Source organism: Emys orbicularis, chromosome 9, assembly GCF_028017835.1.
Source record: "Emys orbicularis isolate rEmyOrb1 chromosome 9, rEmyOrb1.hap1, whole genome shotgun sequence".
NCBI classification, from domain to species: domain Eukaryota; kingdom Metazoa; phylum Chordata; order Testudines; family Emydidae; genus Emys; species Emys orbicularis.
In genome coordinates this window covers 26,649,356-26,676,583 of record NC_088691.1, presented here as the reverse complement: position 1 = coordinate 26,676,583, position 27,228 = coordinate 26,649,356, and the positions used below count along the sequence as shown (strand labels likewise).

At 51.5% G+C, this 27,228-nt stretch overlaps 1 protein-coding gene across 1 annotated transcript; it reads right to left on the bottom strand.

Annotated features, from left to right (window-relative positions):
• Positions 1-5,768: 5,768 nt before the first annotated feature.
• On the bottom strand, positions 5,769-16,166 carry LOC135883701 (chromosome-associated kinesin KIF4-like). The gene is made up of 8 exons (XM_065410936.1): positions 16,155-16,166; positions 12,399-12,493; positions 11,770-11,899; positions 10,135-10,305; positions 9,293-9,370; positions 9,088-9,189; positions 8,223-8,384; positions 5,769-5,921 (listed from the first exon to the last, which is right to left on the bottom strand). The coding sequence occupies exons 1-8, from the start codon at positions 16,164-16,166 to the stop codon at positions 5,769-5,771; spliced, it is 903 nt and encodes a 300-aa protein (XP_065267008.1).
• Positions 16,167-27,228: the final 11,062 nt, after the last annotated feature.

Here is a 27,228-nt window from a genome sequence, read left to right as displayed (position 1 = left end):
AGCTCTTCTTTTCTCTCACCAGCAGAAGTTGGTCATGCACCTTGTTACTCTTAAGCTAAAGTTAGTAGAGTAGATTTGTTTAAAGACAGTGAATGTGCAACTCATACTGTTTGGGTACCACTGGAGGTGGTGAGAATTAATATAGCAATACTGTGGTAGGACATATGACAGTCATTGGACTGAGCCTTTTAGCTAAAGGTGACTAGGCCCTGTTTTCAAAATGGCTAAGCATTTGGGCTTTTACAAAATAGATTTCTGGTAGCTTAGTTATTGAAGTGATCGTGGCTTGAAAGAAAATGCAACTCTGCAAGCAATAACTTGTGAGAGCTGAAATAGTTGACAGTGCCAGTCCAATAAACTACATAAAGAAACTTATCCTGCATCTTCAGTTGTGTATTTTTTGGCTGATTCTCAATAGGAGGGATGTTTTTCCTAATACACTGTCTAGTTTGGAGCAAGGCACACCATATCAAGTGGAGAGTCTCAGCCTAGGAGCAATTAGTAATAGCTATCTTGTGCATCTACTTAACCGTGCTCATGCAAGAAGACACTTTGACCACTTTCAGTAGTAGTAGCCAGTAGCATACCTGCAGTATGCAGCACGAGGAAATGCTCGAAGATCATTCAAATTGCTTTATTTAATGTTCTGTCAGAGCCTGACCCTGTTGCAGCAGTAACTACCTAGCATTCTACAAGTCAGTGCTGTAAGCTAATCACCCCTAGAAAGTAGCTTCTGGAGTGCAGTTTTAATAACTACAGTCAGCTGAAAATTCACATATCAACCTAAGGAGGAGTTCCAAAGTGGAAAAAGAGTAGTGATGAAATGTCAAGGTTTTCCCCACTTAAGGAAGACCCTGAGCATTTCAAAATGTATAAAGATGTGACTTGCAGTTTGTGCAGATACCTGGGGAAATAATTCTGTTAGTAACTCAGAGCCCTCCCCAGCTAGTAGCCCATCTCCAGCAGTTGGGGATTTTTTGCTATTGGCTGTCACTGATAGTCACATGCCACATAGGCAGTCCTAATATACCATCCCCTCCATAAAAAAAAAAAAAAAAAAAACACCACCCAAAAACAACTTATCAAGCTCAGACTTGAAGCCAGTTAGGTTTTTTTGCCCTCACTCCTGCTCTTGGAAAGCTGTTCCAGAACTTCACTCCTCTGAACAAACATGAGAAGTGAAATTACCACAGCAGAACTACCTGCAGAAGAAGGGTTTTGGCTCATGAAGTTAACAGCCATCCCCTCTTTTACAACCTTATGCCTTTGAGGTATATTCTCCCCCCCCAGGATAAAGGACAGTTAGCTTCGTGTGTGCTTGCCACGTGCACCGGTGCCGGAAGTTTTTTCCCTTAGCAGCATCCGTAGTGGGGGAGCACCGCTGTGACCCCTGGAGTGGTGCAGACCTATCGCGCCATAAAGGGGGCTGCCTGCTCCCCCCACCCTCAGTTCCTTCTTGCCAGACAGCTCCGACAGAGGGGAAGGAGGGTGGGATGTGGAATAGACAGGAGCAACACATCTCGAAGAACGCCAGTTATGGAACAGGTAACTGTCCTTTCTTCTTCGAGTGATTGCTCCTGTTTATTCCACAGTAGGTGACTCCAAGCTATACCTGACGGAGGGGGATAGGAGTTCAAAATGATAAGTAAGTGTTAACGGTTACCCGGGCGGAGCACCGCCCTACCAAACCAGGCATCGTCCCTTGCTTGGGAGACGATCGCATAGCGCGATGAAAAAGTGTGGACAGAGGACCACGTAGCAGCCCTGCAGATGTCCTGAATAGGGACATGAGCCACATAGGCTGCTGACGAGGCTTGGGCTCTTGTCGAATGCGCCTTCACAATAGGAGGTGGGGGAACCCCAGCCAGGTCATAACACGTGCGTAGGCACGAGGTGATCCAGCGGGAGATCCGCTGGGTGGAAACCGGTTGCCCTCTCGTGCGCTCGGCTGTAGCAATGAAAAGCTGAGGAGATTTCCGGAACGGCCTCGTTCGGTCTAAGTAAAAGGCCAGCGCCCTACGCACATCTAGCATGTGTAGGCGTCATTCCTCATTGGACAAATGGGGCTTAGGACACAGGACTGGCAGGAAGATGTCCTGGTCCATATGAAATGCTGAGACCACCTTTGGCAGGAAGACCGGGTGCAGGTGAAGCTGGACCTTCCCCTTATGGAAGACAGTGTACGGGGGTTCAAAGGTCAGCGCCCTAAGCTCCGAAACCCTGCGGGCTCAGGTGATAGCCACGAAAAATGTCACTTTCTCAGATAGGTGGGACCAGGAGCACGTGGCCAAGGGCTCAAAGGGAGGCCCGACAGTACCAGGTTCAGGTCTCAAGGTGGAACTGGGGGTCTAGCATAAGGGAACGCTCTAGCCAACCCCTTTAAAAACCTGGAAGTCATGTGGAGGGAGAAGACTGACTGTCCCTCCACCGGAGAGTGGAAGGCCGAGATGGCCACTAGGTGCACCCTGATCGAGGAAGGGGCCAGCCCTTGGGTCCTAAGGGACAGGAAGTAATCCAGGACCAGCTGGAGCGGAGCAGACGCAGGGGAGGAACCTCTCTCCCTTGCCCATACGGAGAACCGATACCACTTAGCCAGGTAGGACCTCCGTGTGGACGGTTTCCTGCTCTCAAGCAGGACCCGTCTAACAGCCTCGGTACACCTCCCCTCCTCCGCATCTAGCCACGGAGCAGCCACGCTGTCAGGTGGAGCAGGGCCAGATTGGGATGGAGGAGACGACCTCCATCCTGGGAGAGAAGGTCCAGGCGGAGCGGCAGCCTGCGAGGGGGGGGCCGCCAAAAGTTGCAGTAGGGTCCCATACCAGTGTTGACGGGCCCAATCCGGGGCTATCAGGATAATCCTTGCCCCATCTGTTTTCACCTTCTGCAGGACCCTGCCTATGAGGGGGAAAGGCGGGAAGGCATACATCAGGGGCCCCAACCAGCTGAGCAGGAACGCGTCCCCCATGGTCCCTTTACCCTCTCCCACGCTGGAGCAAAATCTGGGACACAGGCGATTCTGAGCGGTGGGGAACAGGTGCACCTGGGGAGTACCCCACTGTAGGAAAATCCACTCCGCTACCTCCCTGTGTAGGGACCACTCGTGGTGGTGTGAGAACACCCTACTCAGGCGATCCGCGAGCGTGTTGCTCTCGCCGGGCAGGTGGGGGCTGTACAGAACTCCCACAGGAGCTGGGCTTCCTGGTTTAGGCCATGGAGCGCATGCCCCCTTGCCTGTTGATGTAATACATTGCAGTGGTATTGTCTGTGAGGACTCTGACCACCTTCCCTTGTAAGCGCTGGCAGAAAGCCATGCACGCCAGGCGCACCGCCCTGAGTTCCCTGACATTTATGTGCAGGGTCAGTTCTTCGGATGACCACAACCCCTGGGTCCTGAAGTCCCCCACGTGGGCTCCCCAGCCCAGGTCCAAGGCATCCGACACTAGATCTAGTGTGGGAGAGGGCTCTCGGAAGGGGATACGCTGGAGCATGTTGCTCGGGAGGGACCACCATTGGAGATCTGCCACCACCGTTGGTGGCACGGTGATGACCTTGTCCAGGCCGTCCCTGGCCTGGGAGATCTGGGAGACCAATCAGATTTGAAAGGGCCTCATCCGGAGCCTGGCATGTCGCATCACCGAGGTGCATACAGCCATGTGGCCGAGGATTTGAAGGCACAGCCGAGCCGTAGTCACCAGGAAGGTCATGACCGAGGCCTTATTGGAAACAACTTCTAAAGGCCCCTCCCCCAGCCTAGCAGGAGGGACCACTGGACCCAGGAACCAACTAATCTCTTGGGACAACTAATGAAAAAACAGGGAGTGGAGTGACGGGCAAAGGTTCAAAATCAGGGTGCCGGATGGGGACACCGAGCAGAGAACCCTGGACAGCGCCCACTGCTCCTCAAAGGTGTCAAGGGAGCCAGCGGACGCTGCCCAGTGGAACTCTGCCCGGAGACACGAGACCAGGGAGGTAGGGAAATAGGCCCCACAGTCGCAGAGCACCCCCTTGTCCAACATCCTCTCCCTGGTATTGTAGATGGTGAGTTTGGCTAAAGCCAGGTGGAGGTTGACAAGGAGGTCTCGCGACTTCTTTGGGCCACGGATAGGGTGTGCGTAAATGAACAGGTGTGGGGAAAAGTGCAGCCAGAACGTCAACAAGAGGTTCTGGAGGAGCCGGAACAGGGGCTGCAACCCGGCGCACTCGAGGTAGGCGTGCACCAGGGTCTCCCTCATGCCGCAGAAGGGGCAGGCCTTGGGAATAGGGGTGAACCGCGCCAGGTACACGCCCGTGCTCATGGCTCCGTGAAGGAGCCGCCAACCGATGTCCCCGGCGGGCTGTGGGACTAAGGTAGAATAAAGGCTGGCCCACCGCGGCTCCTCACCCTCCACAGGCAGTAAGTAGTCCCGCCATTTGGTGGCGGGGCAGGACGCGAGGGTGAGGAGATGCAATGTGTGGAGCACGAGCGTGTACAGGTGGTCTCTCGGCGCAGTTCGGAACCGGACCGGCTGCAGGGCGTGCAGCCGGCTCGGAGTATGGGAGCGGGGAAGGCGGGGGCGATGAGGCCTTTGAGTGTCTCGAACCTGTCCCTTGGAAGGGAGGCCGTGGCCGCCCGGGAATCTAGCAGCACTCCTATGAATTCTATGCGCTGGACTGGTACTAACGTGGATTTCTCCTTGTTTACGACTAGGCCTAGAGTTGAGCAGGTGCGTAGCAGGAAGGTTATCTGCTGCTGCACCTGGGACCAGGACTTGCCCTTGAGCAGCCAGTCGTCAAGGTAGGGAAAGATCTGCAGCCCTCTCCTCCTGAGGTGGGCCGCTACCACCGCCATACACGTCGTGAAGACCCTGGGGGCCGTCGAGAGGCCAAAGGGGAGGACCGTAAACTGGTAGTGGTCCTGACCCACCAGGAAACGGAGGAAGCGCCTGTGACCCTCGACAATGTGGATGTGAAAGTATGCATCCTGGAGGTCCAGCGCCGCAAACCAATCCCCCGGGTCTAGGGAGGGGATAATGGAGGCTAGGGCCACCATGCGGAATTTGCAGCGAACCAAGAACTGGTTGAGCTTCCGCAGATTGAGGATGGGCCGAAGCCCGCCCTTCGCCTTCGGGATGAGGAAATACCTGGAATAGAATCCCTTGCCCCGGAATTCCCAAGGTACCCTCTCCACGGCTCCCAGGGAGAGGAGGCGCTGTACCTCCTGATCTAGAAGGAGCGCATGTGCCGGGTCCTCCGCCGACTCCCTGGCCAGAGGGCAACTGGGAGGTGGTGAAACAAACTGTAACCTGTTCCCCAGGGATATAGTGTTGAGGACTCAGCGGTCCGTAGTGATACGGAACCATTGCAGATAGAAGGCAGGTAAACGATTTGCAAACCTGAACTTTATTAACTGGGGGGGTTAACCTGGCAACAGGCCCATTGACCCCCCCCCAGTCAAAAACACCACTTCCCTGGCCTCCTGGCCTTAGAGGGCCCAGGACGAGGGGCCGAATGGGATTGGTGTTGTGACCTGCGCCTCTGCTTCCGCTGTTTCTTAGGCGGGGACTCACATCTGCCCCGAGCAGGTAGAGCGGAGGTGTGAGGCGTGGGTTTGTCCTTGGCCGGTGGGACGTACAGGCCCAGCGTCTGCAGGGTGGTACGGGAGTCTTTCATCCTATGCAGACGTGTGTCTGTTTGATCTGCAAACAAGGCCCGACCATCGAACAGCAGGTCCTGCATGATCGACTGGGACTCAGCTGATAGTGTAGAGAGCGAAAGCCAGGACGCCCTTCTCATGGAGACAGCCGCAGCCATCGAAGGGGCGGCTGCGTCCGCCACATCGGAGGCCGCCTGAAGCGCCGCTTTAGCCGCCGCTGCACCTTCATCGACCAGGGCACGAGAAGGACAGGAAGGAGTTCCGGGCACATGTTATAAGGCAACTGGTTCTTCAAGGTGATAAGGGATCAAAAATCAGTTAATTTTGCTTTCTAGGTTACCAGGGTGGGAGGTTTGGAGCAGAGGCCTCCCAGTATCAGACTGCTAGTCAAACTCAAATGCAAAAGGCAGATAGGGCTACTATTTGGAATCATAAATGATCAGGATGGTTTGTGAGGTAGCTAAAACCAGCTACGTTCCTCTTTGGAGGTTTTTAAAAAGCCATGAATAAATGGAGTGGAGTAAGTTTTTTGTACAGTTTGGACCAGAGGCACAAGTTCATGTCCGCTACCAGGCAGAAGGGACTACCATTACCTATCCTCTGAGAAGCATCTGCAAGATTGCAGCAAGTTAACCCCAAAGACTGGAGACCAGTAGGAAGACTCCCACATTCATATACTTTAATGCTGCAGGCTGGCAAAGCAGGTGGCGCTACTAACATGGTTAACATGGCAAGATGCACCAGGTGGATTAGACGCAGTGACATTTACAATTGTTTCCAACATAGGGATAGACCTTACGTTGCCAAGGTGCATAGGCACCACTAGCTTGTGGGTGCCCATGTTCGTCTTTCTGAATTAGATTATATGGAAATTATCGGGTAGACGTTGGGTGCATCCAGCACCAAGGTCCAAGCGCCAAATGCAGTAGTACTCACCAGCAGGCCAGAATCACGGTTTCTACATTTTGTTGCATCGCAGTTACAGCCTGCGGTACAGCCTAGCTTCTGCTTCCTGCAGCCACACTGCCTGTTTCCACATCGGCCCCGGCAGGAACACTTTTAAGAGAAGAGAACTCAAGGTAATAACAGTTCCACTGCTGCTGGGCTGTGTCTAGATAGCCCCAGCAGTCAGAGGGTCTTTACCAGTGCTAGTACTGGACACCAAATTGCATAAATTACCATGACCCTCACCTCACTGCCACTCTATCCCCAGAAAAGAGATGCATGTGACCCACTGAGCCATCTCCTGGAGTAGATGTTCATTCTGAATATTGGTGTTTCAGCACCATCACAATAACTTTCATCACCTCACCAGGTCAAATTCAAGCTTGAGACCTCTCCATGTACCCATTACACATGCCAGCAACAGCCAGTCTCACTCACAGGTCTAAGTGCATGAAACTAGAGAGTTTCTTCCAGATAAAGCCAATGCACATCCCAGTTCAGAAGTAAAAGGGCTGCATTGGTTTTGTGGCACAGTTTTAAGTTCTAAGTGTGAAGTACAATAAGCCACTCTCACCCCTGCAATGGCTGTTCTGAAACTGCCCAGTTTTTAAATGAGGTCTGAGCACAGCAGTTCAGAATTACAGACTCCCTTTGATGCCAAGCAGCAGTTTCAATGTGGATGGCCCCCACCCTTCAGGTCAGTTGAGGAGCCTGCATGTAGCTTGCAGATGTGTCAGAGTGTATCTGTCAAAAAAGATTTGAGGGAGAAGGCAGTCAGCCTTCATAGGGGATCAGAGCTCTGGCTTTGGGGAAATTCAAGCTTAGAATGGCCCATTGGTTCTTACTGACTTAAAAGTGTTCAGCACATGCAAGCTCCGTCCACACTGCTTCTCCCTCAAAAATCTTAGTGGAGAGCAAGAGCCTGAACAAGGTATCACAACGGGAACCAGGAAGGAAGGGGAAGTTCCCACAAAGTTTAACGCATCTCTCTACCTCCCAAATGCCATTCTTTAGTTGTATGCACGTGCTTCATTTGGTACCCATCACCGCTTGTGGAGAAAGCTGCATGGTACCAGTGTCATCAATATTTTTGCCTCTTTATCATCTCCCACGCTACCTCACTCATCTTCTATTCTGTCCCCCTTTCCCATTCTACATGTAGTGCTTAGTGTTCCATACCCATCTTCTCCCCACGGGGTCAGCAGCCCTGTACACATAGAAGCTGACTACTCAGCTTCTTCTGCATCACACGATAGCTGGGACTGTCTGCAGGGGGACTTTGCAATCCTAGCCAGTTTCTCTCTGGAACAGCCACATGCACGAGCATAGCAGTTCAGAGAATTACAAACTCCTTTGATGCGCAGGAAGTACAGCTGCCCTGGAGCACTTGCTACTTTTGCTGCTATCTAAAGTGTTCAGGTGGATGGCAGACAAACCATCCATCCAAAGTACTACTGGCCACAACTAAATGCCCTCTGGTGCTGCTGGAGTAAGTGGCTTTTGCTTCAGGATGCCAGTGCAAACCCCACAGTTCAGCTGTGTTTCATTCTGCATGTGCCAGGCAGCATCATGACACATGTAAGTGGTCCCCTCAGTCAGAGCTAGTAACCCAAGCCGGAGGCAGAGAAAGGTAACTGGATCATACCCCTGATAGGCTTTTCTTGGATCCTTTGGCTGCTTTTATCGGCACCCACTCTGCATCTTCCATCTCCCCTCCAGACTCCTCGGATTCAGAGAACAGCTCTTGCACATCCATTTCTGGGGTCTGTGCACGGGGTTTTGCAGTTGTCTGACGGCGAATCTTTGGCTACAGATGGAAATTAGATGGTTTGAGACCTCAAATGTGTCAGAATTCGGACTACTCCAGAGTCCCAGCAGCACATCACACCCAGCTTACTTGAACAGCCAAGAGAACTGCAGGACCAAGGAGGTGCCAAGTCATCAGGTTGGCAGGGATTCTTAACAGTTCAAAGCAGCAGCTGGTTTAGCTTGTTATCTTTAAACAGTTTGCAGAACTTTGGTGCACTGCCCCATGCTACACAGCTATAACAAAAATGTGGTGATCCAAAATCACCACATTATTCCTTCCAATAGCTAGTGGTTAGCATATTGGCAGGCCATAGGTTATACTTGATTTCTGGTTTCTTGCTCCCTGGCTCAGCAAACGCTGGCAGTGCTGCAGAGGAAACAGCCTGCTTGTGAGGGTGGGGACAAGGCAAACTGTATCAACATACAAGGTGTGACAGCTTCCTTTAGACAGAAGAGGAGCAACAGTGCCAACCGGTTACAAAAGGATTCTAGTTCTTTGCTAAAGAGGAGGATGGGAGGAATCCTTGGGGCCTGCCTAGGGCAGATGATGCATCTACCCCAGTCTTCAGAACAAAGAAGACTAATAAAGCAACTCAGGTGTAAGAGGGAAGTTTGAAAGATTTGTTAGCCAGTATCTTTATCCATACAGAGCCCAATCAGCCACAGAGAAGTGTGGCAATTAGCACATGGCAGTTGTTTACCTTGGGTGGAATATAATCAAAGGGAGAATCTGGGGACTGAGTCGGCATTTGCTGAATGTGTCGGAGCTTCTGTCCGCTGGCAATTTGGTGGAGTATTAATTTCTGTTAGAAAAGAAGATGAATTTCATTGCATCATAAGTAGCCAAACCTAACAAACCGTGCCACCAATAAGCTGCCAGGTGGCTATGCACACACCCTTCCCTACCTGTTTGAGGGACTCATTCTCCTGGAGAAGCTCTTGGTTCTTCTCACAAAGTTCCCTCATTTTCTCAAGCTCTTCATCCTGTTCACAAGAAAAAGGATGAAATATGTAGGGTTATTTAGGGTCTGAGAGGTAGAAACTGCTTCTAAACTGCTAGCAGATTGTTCAAGTCAGGAGGAGGTCTTGCTCAATGCCTAGGAGTGCTCTGCGCCTCCACATCCACAGAGGTGGCCTCTCCACCATTCTCCAACAGGAGACTGGACCTTCAGTTTTGAGGTCAGGAGGAATACAAGCCTCACTGTCAATTAACTTCCTCTATCCTACCAAACAGGCCAACAGTTCTCTCTTGTCATGTTACAGTCTCCCAACTTTTAACACCTTCCCTACCCTTCAGGGACAATCTCAGAGCTAGGCTAGGAAAGCTCTGCTTCAGTAGCTCGGCCAACGCAATTTGCTATACTAAACTCTAGTAGCTTTGAGGGAGAGGATAGTGTATTCCACTGCTGTTTGCTACTGTAGGGCCCACCCTGGAGCTGGTGCTTTCAACATTCCCACTGTGGGATCCCCCCGAAAGACCCTTCATCACTGAAGGCAGACTGATGCTGCACTCAGCATGGAGCTAACAGTATTCCTTTGGTTGGCTGAGCATGCAGAAAAGCAGCTCAGGTTGCAAATTGATTTTAATTTAACCCTTTTTCTCTTAAGGAAAGAGGCACTTGGATATAGGATCATGCCCTTAACTCTTCTTCATGGGCAGACCTTTAGGAGCAGCTCCAAGGCATTTGTTTAACCCCACGGAAGCCATGCAGTGTTAATCATGGAACTCCTTCACCCCTGGGTTTTACCTTTTCCTGATGTTGCTGCTCCTGCATCACCAACTGACTTTGGAGCTCAGCCTCTATATCTGCCACCTGGTTTCGCTCTTCAAGCAACATTTTCTGCATATCTGCACAATTAGCTTTGCTCTGTTCCAGGCTGCTGTGAAGTTTGCTTTCCTCCACTTTGGAGGAAACCAGCTGAAAGACATCAGTAAGGAGACTATTGAGGAAAATGGGTGCCACTCTCCACAGCATATGATTGGGACTGAACATCAGCAACAAGGGTGCTGGAGTCAAATTTAAAGCTATACACACTTGAAAGCCATTATCAGGTACACCCCCCCCCCCCCCCCGCGCACACACTTTACTATGGAAACAGACAGAATAGGCAGCACTGACAACAGTTACTAGAATGACTCCATCATCGTCTATTACCTTTGTTTCTGCATTTCGGTATGCCATGGTCTCCCCAGTCTTCAGATCTCTCTTGATCCCACTTACCTCATTTGTCTCCAGTCTTCTTGGACTTGACATCTACTTCTCCTGCCTTGAGTTTTTAACTCTCTCCTTGATTCTCTACAAGTCTGGTTTCCTCCTCCTCCACTCCATTTATGCTTCCTTTATGAGTGGCCTCTTCTATTATCCCTCAAAGTTACCCACCACATAGAAAGACAATAACTCCTTGCCTGACCTTTATAGACTGTGCTTATCATTGCTGACTACTCCTTCAGGGACTCTTTCTGTTTTCCCCTCCTCCCTCACACTCAGAGTACCCCCAGAGATTTGTCCTCTGCCCTCACTGCCCCTAGGCAAACTCATCTGCTCACAAAGATCTGATTAGTGTCTCCAGGCCAGTGCCTCCAAGATTTACTTCTGTCCAATTTTTGTGTGTGTGTTTTTTTTTTTAAACCTACCTTTCCTACTGGGTGTCTCGATGCCAACTTAAAGCCATCTTGTCAGAGACTGAATGAGTTATCTTCCCACCTCCCAACCATAGACATTGCTAATAAATTCCTGTTTCTCCACAACCCATCCTTCCAGTTTCTGGAAGTCCCAATCAGCCTTTGATCGTATCATACCTTTACTAATCCAACTTGCTCCTTTCTGGCTTTCTTTACACACTTCATCCCTCACTCTTAACCTTCCAAAATGCTGCACCAGAAAGTTACATGGCTCACTTGTAGCTATGACCATGGTCAGCTCTTCCCTGAACACCATCATGGGCTCCACCATACCTCCTGTGTCAGATTCAAGTTCTTCCTTTTCAAGGATGGTGTCTCACCTCCCAAGCCATTTTTCAAGGATGCATCCTATGTGTCTTCCCCCAGACTTGCCTCCATGCTACTCCCCAGGCCAGGAATCTCATTCTGAACCGATCCAGCATGCCTCTTCCCTCTCTTTAGGCTACCCATACAACCCATTTCAAGGAGACCAACTATTGTTAAAACAACCATCTATGTAACCTTCAAAATGAATGCACTATTCACCCAATGACCCTTGTCACAACCCCTTTCCCTGTCATGTATCACCACATTTGTTACTTCCTTCTATTCTTGTCTAACCTGAGATTATGAGCTCTTTGAGGCAGATATGGTTATAGCTAATAAATACAGTGCAGCAATCCTAAGCAGATGGGTGTGCCACAATGCAGAAAGAATGTACCTCTCCAATTAGGTATTTCAGGGCACACTTTGCCTCTAGAATAGTTGCAATAGTTTCCCAGCGTTGCTTCACCCGGTCTCCATTGTCGGCATCCAATAGCTTCTGCTGCAGATCTGCTATCTGGGCACTCCTTTGGAAACAGACACGCATTTGAGCTCAAGGAAAAGAATTTGGAGTAGTTCGTGGAGAACAGTAATATCATATTCCCAAAACATTACAAAAACTATGGAAAGCAGCTTCAGTTAGTTGATTGTTTGTACGGTGGTAGGGTCTGCTGCAAAGCTGCATTGATGACTCAGCTGGAAATTCGTTCTTCTGAATCTGTACCAAGCCACTGCTTCAGCATCATGCAGGTAGGTGCTGTGCTAACATCTTTCAGATAAGCAAAATGGACATACATCTCTCTTGCATAAATAGTGTTCATAGCCCCAGTATCTTGGAAATTCTCACTTGATAGCTATATTCTGTCTGAAACTACACAGAGCAGGTCAGTTCTATTTGCTATTCTTTACTTCTCCCAGGTCTCACAGAATGGCTGCAATGGTGAAAGTGTAGGGTACCTTGGGATGATGGTGCTATAAAAATGAGAGCTAGTTCTGCCTGTTAGAAGCTTCATGACATTCCCTTACCTGAGCTCCATCTCTGTTTCCAGGCTTTCTATCTGCTTTGTGATGGAATGGTCTATTTCTGAAGCCTGCACGTCTGCGACCGAGTATGTACGTCTCTGAAGAGAATTGCAGCAAGACATAATTATGAAATAATTTGAGGTTGGGGAGGCAGAAGGGGAGTGAGAACAACCTAGTGCTTGAGCAGGGGAGGGCAAACTACGGCCCACGTCCGGACCATCGGACCTTTTAATCCGGCTCTTGAACTCCTGCGTAGGGGCAGCCAGGGGGCTCCAAGCGCCACCCTCCTGCAACTCCCATTGGCCGGGAACCACGGCCAATGGGAGCTGCAGGGGCAAGTGCCCGCGTAGGAGTGGGAGGGGGCATGCCGCTGCTTCCAGGAGCTGCGGGGGCAGCGCCTGCGGACGGGGCAGCACACAGTGTGGCCTGGCCGTGCCTCCGCGTAGGAGCCGGGGGGGGGGGGGGGGAGATGTGCTGCTGCTTCCAGGAGCTGTTTGAAGTAAGTGCCGCCCGGAGCCTGCGCCCCTGAGCCTCTTCCCCCCACCCCTGTGCCCCAGCCTTGATCCCCCTCCCGTCCTCCGAACCCTTTGGTCTCAGCACGGAGCACCCTCCTGCACCCCAAGCCTCTCTCCCCAGCCCCATCCCAGAGGTCGCACCCCCAGCTGGAACCCTCCCCCTCTCCCTGGCCAGCCCGGAGCCCCCTCCCACACCCTGAACTCCTCATTTCTGGCCCCACCCCAGAGCCCACCCCCCCCAGCTGGAGCCCTTACCCCCTCCCACACTCCAACTTCCAATTTTGTGATCATTCATGGCCCACCATACAATTTCTATACCCAGATGTGGTCCTCAGGCCAAAAAGTTTCCCCACCCCGTGCTTGAGTCTGAGCTTTAGTTTAGACACTCTAAACACTTAAGATAGGGGTTGCATTACCAGGAAAAATGTTTACAAGTAGTTCTTCTCAGCTAAAACACCACCCTCCTTCCCAATTGAACAAGGGGTTGTACACGAAACCTTTGATGGGGCTGGGGCCCACTCTCATGACACTGATGCCAGACTAATTGTTTTAGGGAATAGAACCATGAAGAACCAGATCCCCGCTACCTCTTGTGTTCCAATCACAGAAAAGCAGGAACATGACTGTCTAGAAATCATAGATGTTCAGTATTCTAGCTGCCCAGATCTAAAAGATCAACCACTTCCAAATGCTGACTTGGAATGGTATAAGGATGGAAGTAGTACTGTTGTGGATGGGCAAAGGAGGGCTGGTTATGCTGTTGTGTCTCTTCATGATACCATGGAAGCTGAGAGTTTACCGGCGGGAACATCTGCCCAGCTTGCTGAACTAGTGGCCCTGACTCGTGCACTCGAGCTGGCAAAAGACAAACGGGTTAATATCTTTACTGATTCAAAGTATGCTTTTGGGGTATTGCATGCTCACGCTGGTTTGTGGAAGCAAAGGGGAATGCTAACAGCCCAAGGCTCTCCGGTCAAGCATGGGTCTCAAATTCTCCGGCTGTTAGAAGCGGTACAACTCCCTTCAGCAGTAGCAGTGGTACATTGCAAAGCCCATCAAAAGGAAGATCAAGATGTAACCAAGGGCAATGCCAGAGCAGACAGGGAAGCCAAGCGTGCTGCTACCCTGAAGTCACCAACAGAGGAGAATGTCCAAATGCATGCCCTTATCCCATCAGTAGGTGAGCTTGCAGCCCCTCAGTACTCCCAAGAGGACAGAAACCTGGCTGACAGTCTCGGTCTCCAGGAAAAGGAGGGATGGCTTTATTCCACAGAGGGAAAAATCTTCCTGCCCAAGGGCCTAATTCGACCAGGGTTGCAGAAACTGCATCAAACCACACACGCAGGCAGAGAGGCTCTTATCCAGCTTATGAATAAATATTTTCTAACCTCTGGACTTAAACCCCTAGCATCACAGGTACAAGCTGAATGTTTAATCTGCCACAAGAATAACGCTCGACCAGGAGTAGCAGTGCCACCAGCCACCCTGGAACCTACCCCAGGCCCAGGATTGGTGTGGCAAATAGACTTTACTGAGTTTCCCAGGACCCAAGGGTACAGGTACCTTCTCGTCTTAGTGGATCGATTCAGTGGATGGCCTGAAGCCTTCCCATGTTGTAACAACACTACCAAAACAGTGGCTCTTAAGTTTGTTAAGGAGATCATTCCTCGCTTCGGCCTCCCCCAGTGGATGGAATCTGATAGTGGAGCGCACAAATCAGACACTCAAGCGACACCTCTCAAAGGTCTGTCAGGAGGCCTCTCTTAGGTGGCCTGATGCTTTGCCCCTTGTGTTACTCCGCATTCGTGCTCTCCCTAAGGGCAGGATAGGGATTAGTCCCTTCGAGATTATGTTTGGAAGAGCATGGCCTATGAATGGTACCCCAGTTCTGGCACGGGAGTGGGAAGTGGGGTGTGGTTTCTTGTCTCAGTACATGTGCTCTCTGTCTGCTGCTCTTTCTTCTCTTCACAGGTACACCAAAGATTCACAGCCTCTTCTGCTGGATACTCCGGTCCACTCCTTGCAGCCTGGTGACTCCGTTCTCGTGCGGACCTGGAAGGACGAGCCTCTCCAAGAGAAGTGGAAGGGACCCCACACCGTCCTACTTGTCACCCACACAGCGGCAAAGGTCGAAGGACACAAGAACTGGATTCATCACTCTCGACTGAAAGCAGTGCCCACTCCTAAACAGTGGACTGTCCACCCTGCTGAGAAAGCTTCCAGCGACGATTTGGGACTTAAGCTGTTATTCAAAAGACAGTAAGGGTTGCTGGGAATGCGTTGTGATCTCTCTGAACAGCCACAGCATACTCCCCGCGAGAACCCTGAGCATTGGTTTTATTTTCTCACAGAAGGCCGACCTGGCCTATGTATTTGGTCTTGTTATTTTTTGACTTGTTTAGTGTCAACAATTCTTATTATCTTCTGGGCATTTAGGTTGTGGTAATCACAATATGGGTTCAGGTTTAGGGTCTCTCACAGCATTTCTTTTTATCACAGACTAGGGGGAGGCATTGTTCGCATCTTGCTCACAGGTGTTGTGATATGTTTTGTCCTTTTCCTTTTGCTCGCTTGCTGTAAAGTGCTCATATGTAAGATTTGTACCTCCCATACCCCAGAGGTTCCTTATACCCTCTCATTGATAATCCTGATTGCATGGAGCTTAATCACATTTTGTCTTTAGAGTATGAGAAAACTTTGACAAAGGTTTGTTGAGTGTTCTCAAAGGAGGGATTGTTGGGGTCCACTAGGCATAGCTACCAGGTAACTCGGGAGAGTGGAAGGCCAAAAGTGCCGATGAAGTTCTTTTGCTCTGGGCCTACCTGAACCACAGAACTCCATCTTGTGAACTCTCACCTACTTCTATGCTAACTGCTTACATGTTGAAGCAGAAATGTATTGGTCAGCTTTTCTAGCAGACAGCTGCACTAGCAAACCTAGGGGGAGGAAAAGGCCTGCTTTGTCTTAGCTTGCAAGCCTACTACGTAGAGTCTACAAGGTCAAAGATAAGCATGGGAACTTTTCTAACTGTAACTGCTTAAGGAGGGAGGGGTAAGGGGGAAAAGCCAGAACAAAGGCTTACACAGAAACTGCTTGGAATATAAAATGGGACACATGCATGTATGTGTTGCACTTGATTTGAGACAGGCTGGTCTCCTAGTGCCATTTCAGAGCTCTGAAATAAACTTGGCTTGCTTTCTCCCCTCAGTGTCTTTATTGGAGCCAAGCACACCGGGCAACGAACCCTGTTTGCCATCTCGAGGCCCATCTGGGCAGGCAACAAAAGGGCTCTCCACCCCAGGGTTAGGGTTTATATGGGTAGGACTCCCCACCCTATAGTTAGGTTTCTTGTGGGTAGGGCTCCCTGCCCTAGGGTTAGGGTACCTATGGGAAGGCCACTTGGAGTTAGGGTTCGGGTTCATATGTGTAAGCCACCCCAGAGTTAGGGTAGCGCTGGTGGCATTTTACAATGCTGAGAATGAGGGTCCTATCTTTAATTTCATGGCCTCCTTCGCCACAAAGAAGATCTTTCTTTTCTTTGCAGTGTGGGGTCCCAGAGACAAGATCAGGCTGGCTCCCCCAGATCCAGAGTAACCTGCGACCAGCACTCCGTACACCAGCATGTATTTAGCCCCATCCAGCCCTTGTACCATTCCCCTCCCATCTGAAGAAACAGGGCCAGCAGGTTAGTGCATCGGGGCCACGCAGGACTGAGGGGGGAGAGCATTTTGGGGGGTTGGGGAGCTGCCGGCAGCTCCAGTGCCTCTGATGAACCTGGCATTGCTTGTAGCTAGGAACAGAGGCCCCTACCCTGCTGATGCCAAGCACAGCATCCCAGAGGTTCAGCCATGCCGGTCGCCCTGAGCATATCGCCCTGGTGCTCCCTGCTCTGCACTGGATCCCCCAGAACGCAGTCTGTGCTGACGCTCCCAGGCCCCATGGGACGGGGTCTGGCTCGCTGAGATACACCTCTCCTCACCCACCTTGGGGTGCCTGCCGCCAGAGCTGTGAAACCACCAACCAGCAACGGTCACTGCTGATCAGTGACCACAGCAGCCAGGCCCAGCCTGGGGAGCTCACCATGGTGAGAGACACGAGACCTCAGATCTTATGGAGCTCAGAATTAAAGCCAGACGCTGCTTCTCTCGGCAATAGACGCACCCGTACTCATATGCTCACACATTCACACACACGCTCACACTGACCTGCCCCCAAACACACACATTAAGGACTGGTCAACATCTAACCGAGTGATTGAGTCCTGCATGCCAGATGAGCGGGGAGTGATATTACTGTGATAAGAACATAAGAACGGCCATACGGGGTCAGACCAATGGTCCATCTAGCCCAGGGTCCTGTCTTCCAACAGTGACTGGTGCCAGATACCTCAGAGGGAATAAACAGAACAGGACAATTATCAAATGATCCATCCCCTGTCATCCAGTCCCAGTGTGTTGTGCTACCTTAACAGTCTCTCAATGTAGGATTTTAATGAATACCACAGGGGTTGTTCCTGGGGCTGGTCTTGTTCAACATCTTCATTAATGATCTGGATGATCGGATTGATTGCACCCTCAGCAAGTTCGCAGATGACACTAAGCAGGGAGGGAGAGGTGGATATGCCAGAGTGACCTAGACAAATTGGAGGATTGGGCCAAAAGAAATCTGATGAGGTTCAACAAGGACAAGTGCAGAGTCCTGCACTTAGGACGGAAGAATCCCATGCACCGCTACAGGCTGGGGACCAACTGGCTAAACAGCAGTTCTGCAGAAAAGGACCTGGGGATTACAGTGGACGAGAAGCTGGATGTGAGTCAGCAGTGTGCCCTTGTTGCCAAGAAGGTTGGATATTAGGAAACACTCTTTCACTAAGAGGGTGGTGAAGCACTGGAATGGGCTACCTAGGGAGGTGGTGGAATCTCCATCCTTAGAGGTTTTTAAGGCCCGGCTTGACAAAGCCTTGGCTGGGATGATTTAGTTGGGGTTGGTCCTGCTTTGAGCAGGGGGTTGGACTAGATGACCTCCTGAGGTCTCTTCCAATCCTAATCTTCTATGATTCTATAACTATTGCTTTCCCCAGACTTGTGGCCACTTAGCATAGGATTTTGGTGTGCCACAGAAGAAGCATTCAGAGATGGAGTAAAAGCTCCTGGCAAAGTCATGTTGCACGAGTTGTACCCTGGTATGAAGGCCATTTAACTAGACCTGCCTGTTGAGGTCTTACTAGACAATGTCAACATTCAACTCCAACAAGAAGCTAGTCCTTACTTTTGCAAAAGAATCTTTCGTCTGTTATACAGTTTGTCCTTCCATTCTCCCTCTCCAATTCAAACCATGCCCTGCTAGTTAAAACCCCAGAAAACAGTGTCTCCCATATTTCTGTGTAGGAAGTCTTCATTTCAGGCCCACTGAGAGAATATTGTGGCCTCTCATGATGCTACTAAAGTACTCTTTGAAAGGAGTCATGCCAGTCTTCTGGGAGAGCATGAGTAGTGATAACATCTCGGTGCAGCTGCTCTATAGGAGATGCAAACAAACAAACAAACAAACAAAAAAGAATCAAAACAAAAACAAACAAAACCCTGACCTTTCTCATAAAAATAGGGGGTTTCCCGAGTGCCCCAGCTAAAATGTCCCCACCTTTCACTTTTAGGTGAATGAGTGTGTTGGCTGTTGTCTTCCACCCCAGAAGTGGCTGCATTTCAGAGGTACTTTCCTCTTCTTCTAGAAAGGATGGTGTTATACTTTGAATATTGTATGGTAAAGAGCACTTGGATGGGTGTGGCACTCTGTACCCCAAAGCAACACCCTGGAACCCCCATATTCACCAATGTCAGGTAATTATGATAGGTTTCATATAAAGCATGCCATATAAGGTATCTCATAAAAAGTCATGATCTGCTGATACCCATTGTTCTGTCCAAATCTGTATATCATTAGTGTGTATAAGTTATAAGATGATAAGATTTTTCTGTATGGTTGTTACCAAAATACGTTACAAGCTGAAGAGTCTCTGCGGCCAGGTGGGTGTTGACTGCCCATTAATCAACTGTGTGATGCAACTACACAACGGAAACTGCTCGATCACTGTGATTTGGGGACTGCTTGATCACTGGGACTCAGCAAAGCCCATCAGGACATGCCTGGGCTAGTGGCTAGTGTGAGGCCCGTGGGCCAAGGGTATAAAACAAGGGCAATAGCATCATGTCTTGGCCTTTCTCCATCCCCCACTTACGCTGGAAGCAATGAAAATGCTGGAATGGCAGAAGACTTGAACTGAAGGAGATTGATCCCCAGTGAAGCTTGTGTATTAAGAACTGTAACATCCAGTTGGGTGAGAAAACTACTTGATCTAAATATTGCCTAGTGTTATAAGGTTTAAGATTTAGATTGTGCACTTACCTTTTATTTTCTTTGGTAACCATCTCTAACTTTTTAGGCCTACCACTTATAATTACTTAAAATCTATCTTTCTGTAGTTCTGTTTTCTATTTTACCTAAAACAGTGTATTTTGCTTGAAATGCTTAGGAGTTCTCAGCTGAGTTACACAGGCATATGCATGTCCTCTCCACATTGCGGAAGGAGCGGACTGGGTAGTAAACCTACATTGGTCAGGCTTCTGACCAGGTCTAGACGGTACAGCTCTGGAGTGCAAGGCTGGGGAGAGGGGGGGAGTTGGCTGGTGCCTTTCTGTGATTCATAAGTGTCTCTCTGAGGATTCATGCAATCTAACTGGGTGTGGAACTCCATATACTGGTGGCTGAGTGGGGCAAGGAGGGGTTTGCTGCTTGTCACTAGCAAAGCGTTGTGAGAGACAGATCAGGCTGGAGAGTATCCCAGCTCCAGGCTGTACCCTGGGGATCATGTCACAGTGGGATCCTTTATCAGTGATATTTGGAAGAGAGGCAACAGACAACAACAGTCATTCTGCTGATGCTGCAGTGATTTGGGGGTAATGGGATAGTTTGTCAGCCATGCACCTATTCCTCTGGCTGCCAGGCCAGTAGGCCAGCCATAAAATGCACAGGGTAGGGAGGAAATTATCAGGGGGTAGCCGTGTTAGTCTGTATCCACAAAAACAAGGAGTCCGGTGGAACCTTAAAGACTAACAGATTTATTTGGGCATAAGCTTTCGTGGGTAAAAACCCCACTTCTTCAGATGCCTGGAGTGAAAATTACAGGGTAGGGAGGAATCTCTTTCTCTCTTGATTTATAAAATGGGCTTCCCAAGCAGCTTTCTGGAGCTGGGCAATGTCTGCTTGTATGTCTGGGAAGCACCTAGCACATTGTGGCCTGTAAATAAATAATACTCTGGGTGTATGTGTGAAGCTTAAAACATACGCTGCTCACTGTCTGCTGCTTTCTGCAAAATGCTGCTAATTGCTGCCTTCCTCTCGCTCATTGACTAGATGAGCCTTATGCACTTCCTGAAGGTCAGCGGAACAATTCTCCCTAATCTAAGGCACCCTAGCTCTGTGCGCATTTGTAACCAAAGTCCACTTCTGAGGCAAAACGTTCATTGACTCTGTGGGCTCAGTTTAGAACCGAGTCCTAATGACTTAGCAGGGAAGACGTCCTGTGGTAGCTGGTAATGAGACTTAAAACTGCTTCTCTGTTTCTGCAGATCTCTGTACTTCAGCTCCCTGATGTTTATATGCAGGGAAAGATCTTCCTGCAACCAGACTCCTTGTGTGCTGATGCCGTCGAGGTGGGCTCCCCATCCCAGATCCGACACATCGGAGACCAAGGTCACTGAGGGACACAGGCCTGGGAACGGGATCCCCTCCAACACCGATCGGGGTTCCATCTTCCACATCAAGGATGCCAGGATGTGTGATGGCTCTGTGACCACCTAGTCCAAGTCGTGCCTGCCTGGCACATAGACCGAAGCCAGCCATACGTGCAGCGGTCTGAGACGCAGACGCGCATTCTGGACACGTAATACATGAACCCCAGACCGTTCACGCAGGCCAGCAGGTGGCTGAGTGGGGCCGGCGGCCAGGACTCTGGCTGGCAGGAGCCGGCAGACAGAAGGTGGCACGTGAGCCGATTTTTTTTTAATGGCAGACTGCGGGTCCCAGCTGCCGCTGAGCCCGCTGCTGGTCTGGGGTTCCGGCCACCAGCGCCTGCCAGCCAGGGTCCTGGTCGCCGGCCTGCTGCTGGCCCCGCTCAGCCCACTGCCGGCTGAGAGAATGGAACCCCAGGCCGGCAGTGGGCTCAGTGGCAGCTGGGACCCACAGTCTGCTATTAAAAAAAAAATCGGCTCACGTGCCACCTTTGGCACGCGTGCTGTAGGTTGAGGACCCCTGTTCTAGTGTATACTGTGTGTACTGTACTTTATGGAAATTTTCACTATACGCGATTTTCCTCTTTCGCGCTCAATTTAGAACCAAATCCCTGCGTAAGATGTGACTCCGCTGTAGTGTAAAAAAAATTTTTTAGGCACTGCTTTTTAGCGCCCCCAAATCTTGGCACCCTAGGTGGTCGCCTAGTTCGCCTAGTGGTTCCACCGGCCCTGCTGAGCGTGAGCCCTAGTTCCAGTTCTTTCTTGCCGAGAGCAAGGAGGCAGGAAATGGGGTGGGAGAAGGAGACTTTGTGCTGTTTCTTTTCACCTGTGTTTGCTGAAATGCCGATTTTCTGTGTGTTCTTTTCCCCCCCACTTGTCCTCCATGGACTCTGGTTACAACTCATATGTGTGATGAAGTGGGGAGTTTGCATAAGTTTTGTATGAATGCTCCATGTGCCCCTCACCAGGGACTCTAAGCAGCTTCTCATTGCTGCCCATTAAAGCTCCTTCCCCTTTGGGTCTCTATGTTCTGGGGCAGCTGCTCTCCTCAGGGACACTGCGCCGGCTTAGGGCAGGTGCATGGCAAGGTGGAGATTGTAACTTCTTCATCACAAATGTAAATAAAATTAATCTGTGACAACCAGCGGCATTGGGCTTGTTTCTTAAAGTGCAGAATAACACATGGACACGCTCCACCACACGCAGTGAAATGAAGTGCCCCTTGTGACCAGGTTGGGCAGTACATGGTGAATATCTCTCCCATTGGGACAGTGACCCTTGCTGGCCAAGTGGGATAGTGCCCTTTGTGTATCTCCATGTGGTGTCCAGGTGTGGCAGTGTCCTATGTGCATCCCCACCACCCCCACTGCAGGACATGGATCAGCGGGCATGTCACACGCCCCGTGAGTGCCCAGCCCGGGCCGGGGAATCTAATGATCCAACCACCGGACCAAATTCAGTGGTGAATCCTGGTCATGTGCCACCTGAGGCAGGTTGCGCATATGCTAAGAACCACAACCACTGTGACAGTGACCCCTGGTGGCCAGGCAAGCAAGTGCCCTGGAGGTGCCTCCCTGTTGGAGCAGTGACCGCTGGTGGCCAGATGGGGCAATGCCCTGTATATATTACCCCCACCCACACCCCACCATTTCTGCAGCGACCCCTGGTGGCCACTGAGGGCAATTACCTGTGTGATCCACCCCCACAATTGTGGCAGTGACCCCTGGTGTCCAGGTGAGGCAGTGTCCTGTGTGTATCTCACCCACTGGAGCAGTGCCCTCTGTGTATCCCACCCTCAACTCAGTGACTCATGTTGGCCAGGTGGGGTAGTGCCCTAGGTGTATTCCCCAACCCACCCCAAGGTGGCAGTGATCCTAGGTGGTCAGGTCGGGCAGTACCCTGGGTAATGTGGCAGTGACCCTTGTTCCCAGTGTGTATCACCGCTCCGCAATGGGGACTTGTCCACTGATGCCAAAATGGGGCAGTACCCTGTGTATATGCCCCCAAATGAGGCAGTGACCATTGCTGGCCAGCTGGGACAGGGCACTGTATGTTTCTCCTCCATTTGGGCAGTGACCCCTGGTGGCTAAGTGAGGCAGTGCTCTCCGGTTATTACCCCCCCACACACAGATAGTGACCTCTGCTGGCCAGCTGGGGCACTGCTCTCTGTGTATCTCCATCAATTGGAGGACTATCCCCCCAAGTGGCACGGTGTGGCAATGCCCTATATGTATCTGCCCCACACTATTGTGCAGTGCCACCTAGTGGCCAGGAGAGGCAGAGCCTGCATGTATTCCCACCCCGTCATTGCAGTAGTGACCCCCTTGGAGCCAGCCAAAACAGTCCATGCTATGTGGCCTCTGGTGGCCACTAAGGGCACTGGCCTGTGTGAACGCCACCACCACCACCGTGGCAGTGCCCTGCATGGATTCCCATCCCAGCACTGCATTAGTGACCCCTGGTAGATAACATAGTGCATGCTATGTGACCTCTGGTGCCAGGTAGGGCAGTGGCCTGTGTGAATTACCTCCCCTGACAACCATTGCGGCAGTGCCTCCTGGTGGCCAGGCAAGGCAGTGCCCTGAACATATTCCCCACCACCGCTGCAGTGCTCTCAGGCAGTCAGTTGTGGTAGTGGCCTGTGTGTACCCCACCTGTTGGGCTGTGACATCTGGTGGCCAAATAACACAGTGCACTCTGTGTGACCCCTGGTGGTCATTTAGGGCAGTGGCCTGTGTAAACCCCCACCACTGTGGCAGTGCCCCCCGGTGGCACCACCTCTGGGTTAGGCACTAGGGTTGGTAATACGGGTGCGGATGGGTCCACGCTGTACCCAGAAGCACTGGAATGGCTGGTGTTCTGGGTAGAGGACTCCACCTGGTATTTAGCTTTGACACTCTGAGCACCTTTACCAGCCCTTTAGAAGAGCCCTGCCTGGCTCAAAAGCTTGTCTCTCTCCCCAAAAGAATTTATTCCAATAATAGATATTACCTCGCCGCCCTGTCCCTCGGCATTCTGGGAACATGTGAGTGGCCACCTTCACTGCCTTGGTTGCTGCAGCTCTCCAGCCCTCCTCCACCTGCCAATCCTCCCATCTTCCCCTGACCCCAACCTCCCAGGGCACCCCACCCAGGGCCGGCTCTAGGCACCAGCAAAGCAAGCAGTTGCTTGGGGCGGCAAATTTGCAGGGGCGCAAGAATCCAGCATGGGAACTGAGAACCAACAGGGGGCCCTGGGAGCTGTAGTTCCTTAGTTAGCTCCCTGCCTATAGAGCCAGCCCTGGAGCAGGGAAAGAACTACATTTCCCAGCATTCCCTCAGCCGCAATTAACAGGAAAGGGAGGGGGAAGGAGTGTGGAACTGAAACCTCACGCTGCAGCTTGCTGTGAATGGTAGGGGCAGAGCCAGCTCTAGGTTTTTTGCTGCCCCCCCACCCCAGCGCTCCCCCCGCACCCCCGTGTTGCCCCAGCCCTGGACTCTCCCCCGCCCACACCCCCTGCTGCCCCAGCTCTGGCCCCCATCTGCACCCCCTGCTGTCCCAGCCCTGGGCTCTCCCCCCACCCGCATCTCCTGCCACCCCAGCCCTGGGCTCTCCCCCGCTACCCCAGCTCTGGCCCCCACCTGCACCTCCTGCCGCCCCAGCCCTGGACTCTTCCCCCCCCCCCCCCCGCACCCACACCTCCTGCCGCCCCAGCTCTGGCCCCCATCCACATCTCCTGCCGCCCCAGCCCTGGGCTCTTCCCCCCCACACCCGCACCCTCTGCTGCCCCAGCTCTGGTCCCCGCCTGCACCTCCTGCCGCCCCAGCCCTGGGCTCCCCCCCCCCGCACCTCCTGCCACCCCAGCCCTGGGCTCTCCCCCAAAAAAAGAATTGGGTGGACTAAATGGACAGTGCACCTCTCTATCTGAAGCCTAGCAAGGGAGGTACGTGGATCCCACTAGAATTTAAACGGAAAAGTAAGGGAGGGGAGGCTCTACTAGGACCTGGGCAGCTTTAGATACAGTACCAGGCACGTAGGAGGATTTACACTTCTGAGCCATGGAAGCAGAAATTGACTTTTCTTTTCCAGATATAGCTAATATTCAGAAAGGGAATCTAGCACCTGCCTTCCAGATTTGAACACCCTCAAAATTCAGGAGTGCTCAAGCGCAATTTGGGCAGCTGTTACTTCATTTCTCCCAAATCAAATATACTGATCCACTGTAACGGCTGTAGAAAAAGTAGAATAAATTGAGCAAGAAATGCTTCCCAGTGGTTATTAGGACTGGAATTGCTATTTTCAACAGCCATTGCCTTTTTAGTTTTAGTTTTATTTCTTTGAAAGGAAGACAGTAATATTGCATTGGCAAATTCCCCATAGAAACAAAGAATGGAACAAAAGAATAATAAAGGCACCTCAACTTTTCCTCATTTATGTAGCCGCGCTGCACCCCGCCCCAGCTTACCTGCTGCCTCCCTGTTTCAGGCTTCCCGCGAACATTTGATTCGCGGGAAGCAGGGGAGGGGGAGGAGCAGGGGGCGGAGCGTTCGGGGAGGGGGCAGAGTTGGGGCGGGGCTGGGGGCGGGGGAGGGGCGGAGTTGGGGCAGGGCCAGGGCCCCATGGAGTGTCCTCCTTTTTAAAAATTAAAATATGGTAACCCTAAGCTTGCTGCACTGCAGCAGGGACCCCCCCACGCCGCCCCTCCTCACTCCCCCCACGCCCCAATACCTGCCAGGTGCCCCCCGTCTCAATGCCGCCAGGCCTCCCCCTCTCCACTAGCTCCCAATCCCCCAGCTATGGAAGAGGAGCAACCTCCGCCCACTGTTCCCGTTGGGAATCTGTTAGAGGGGTTACTGAGTGCTGTCACTTCCGGTCACTGTTCCCAGTTGGACTCTAATATTGAGGCACCGGGGCAACATAACTTCCGGTAACTGTTCCAGGTTAGACTCTAATAGAGGGAGCACCGGGGCAACATATCCTCTAGTTCCTCCTCTCCCCCGTTCCCCCCGCGAGCTCCGTTTGCGGCTCTTGGGGGATCGGCGGCGCCCTAGACCCCGCAGCTGCGGCCCGGCAGTGCCAGGGAGCCCACCCCGTGGGCTCATCTGGCTGTACTGCCTGCGCTGCCCGTTCCCCAGGGGCTGGGCCAGGCCCTGGCCTGGGAACACCCAGCGCCTGGGTGGGGCCCTGCTCGAGTGCACCAGGGCTTGCACCAGCCCGGCCAGACCCTCTAGGGCAGGGGCTCTCAAACTGGGGGTCGGGAGGTTATTATATGGGGGGTTGGAAGCTGTCAGCCTCCACCCCAAACCCTGCTTTGCCTCCAGCATTTATAATAGTGTTAAATGTATACAAACGTTTTTAATTTATAATGGGGGTCGCACTCAGAGGCTTGCGATGTGAAAGGGGTCACCGGTACAAAAGTTTGAGAACCACTGCTCTCTGGGCCCAGTCATGTACAGGCCACGCTGCTGCCCTCTGAGCCCAGAGCCCTTGGGAATCACTCTCCACAAAGTCTGCAGCACAAACAAGTGTCCGGGCGCTATTCCTTAGCAGTTGAGGCTCCTAAGGGCACCAAAACAAGCAGCCATCAAAGCTGTGCGGGGAATTGGGGTCAAGTGTTGGCACCATCAGCATGACCGGTTGAGCCCCTCTGCAGGGCTTTTCCTTCACAGGTTCAAAGGCAGGAGTGTGTTGTCATCCCTGGATTACAAACTGGGAAACCAAGAACTCTTTCTAACAGCCCTTGACTAGCATGTGCTGTGTGTGATGGAGGCTTTACAGAGCAGGAAGCTACTTCACTGCCTCACCCTGTTTGCTTTTCTTTTTCATTAGCCTTCTCCCTAGGGCAAAGCATAGAGGTACTCGATAAAGACAGAAAATCGCTTGTTTCATAGTAAATCTGCAAATATGTGACCAAAAATCCTCCTTATTTAGAATAATATGGAAACTGACCCTTGAAATTAAAATGAAGACACTGGGTTTGATTGTTAATTATTCCTGCCCCCAGTAATAAAACTTTCAGGGAAGCTCCATCAATTGTTTATAAAGGACACATTTGGGGGTTAGGCAGGGGATAGGCATCTGGAAACCTAGAGGGAGGCAGCAGAGCACATGCATGGAGGCAAAGACTTAGGCACGTAGGGAATTTGTGCTGCAGAAACTTAGGCACTAAGCAGCCAAGTGAGCTAAGGCACCTACAGGGTTGGGCAGCAGCCAAGCAGCAGTTTCGTGGGTCTCAGCAGTGCATAAAAATGGGACTCAGGCACCGAAGTACCTTTGTGAATACCACCCCATGTCCCTATCCTAGGAGGCCAACAAGTACCGTTCTCCCCCTTCTAACAGAGGCGGTAACTGAGGACCAGAGACACTGCTCAAGCTCACTTCTAGCAGAGTTAGGAAGAGAAGGTCAGTCTCTCCTGGGGCAGACTCAAGTCACTCCCACTTAGCCATTGCCTTTTGGAATGACTGTGCCAAATCTATGTGCTTAGCTATGCTGTCTGTGCAATGGAGCTACCCCTGCCCAGCCACGTGAACGAGGCAAGAGGCTGCAGGAAG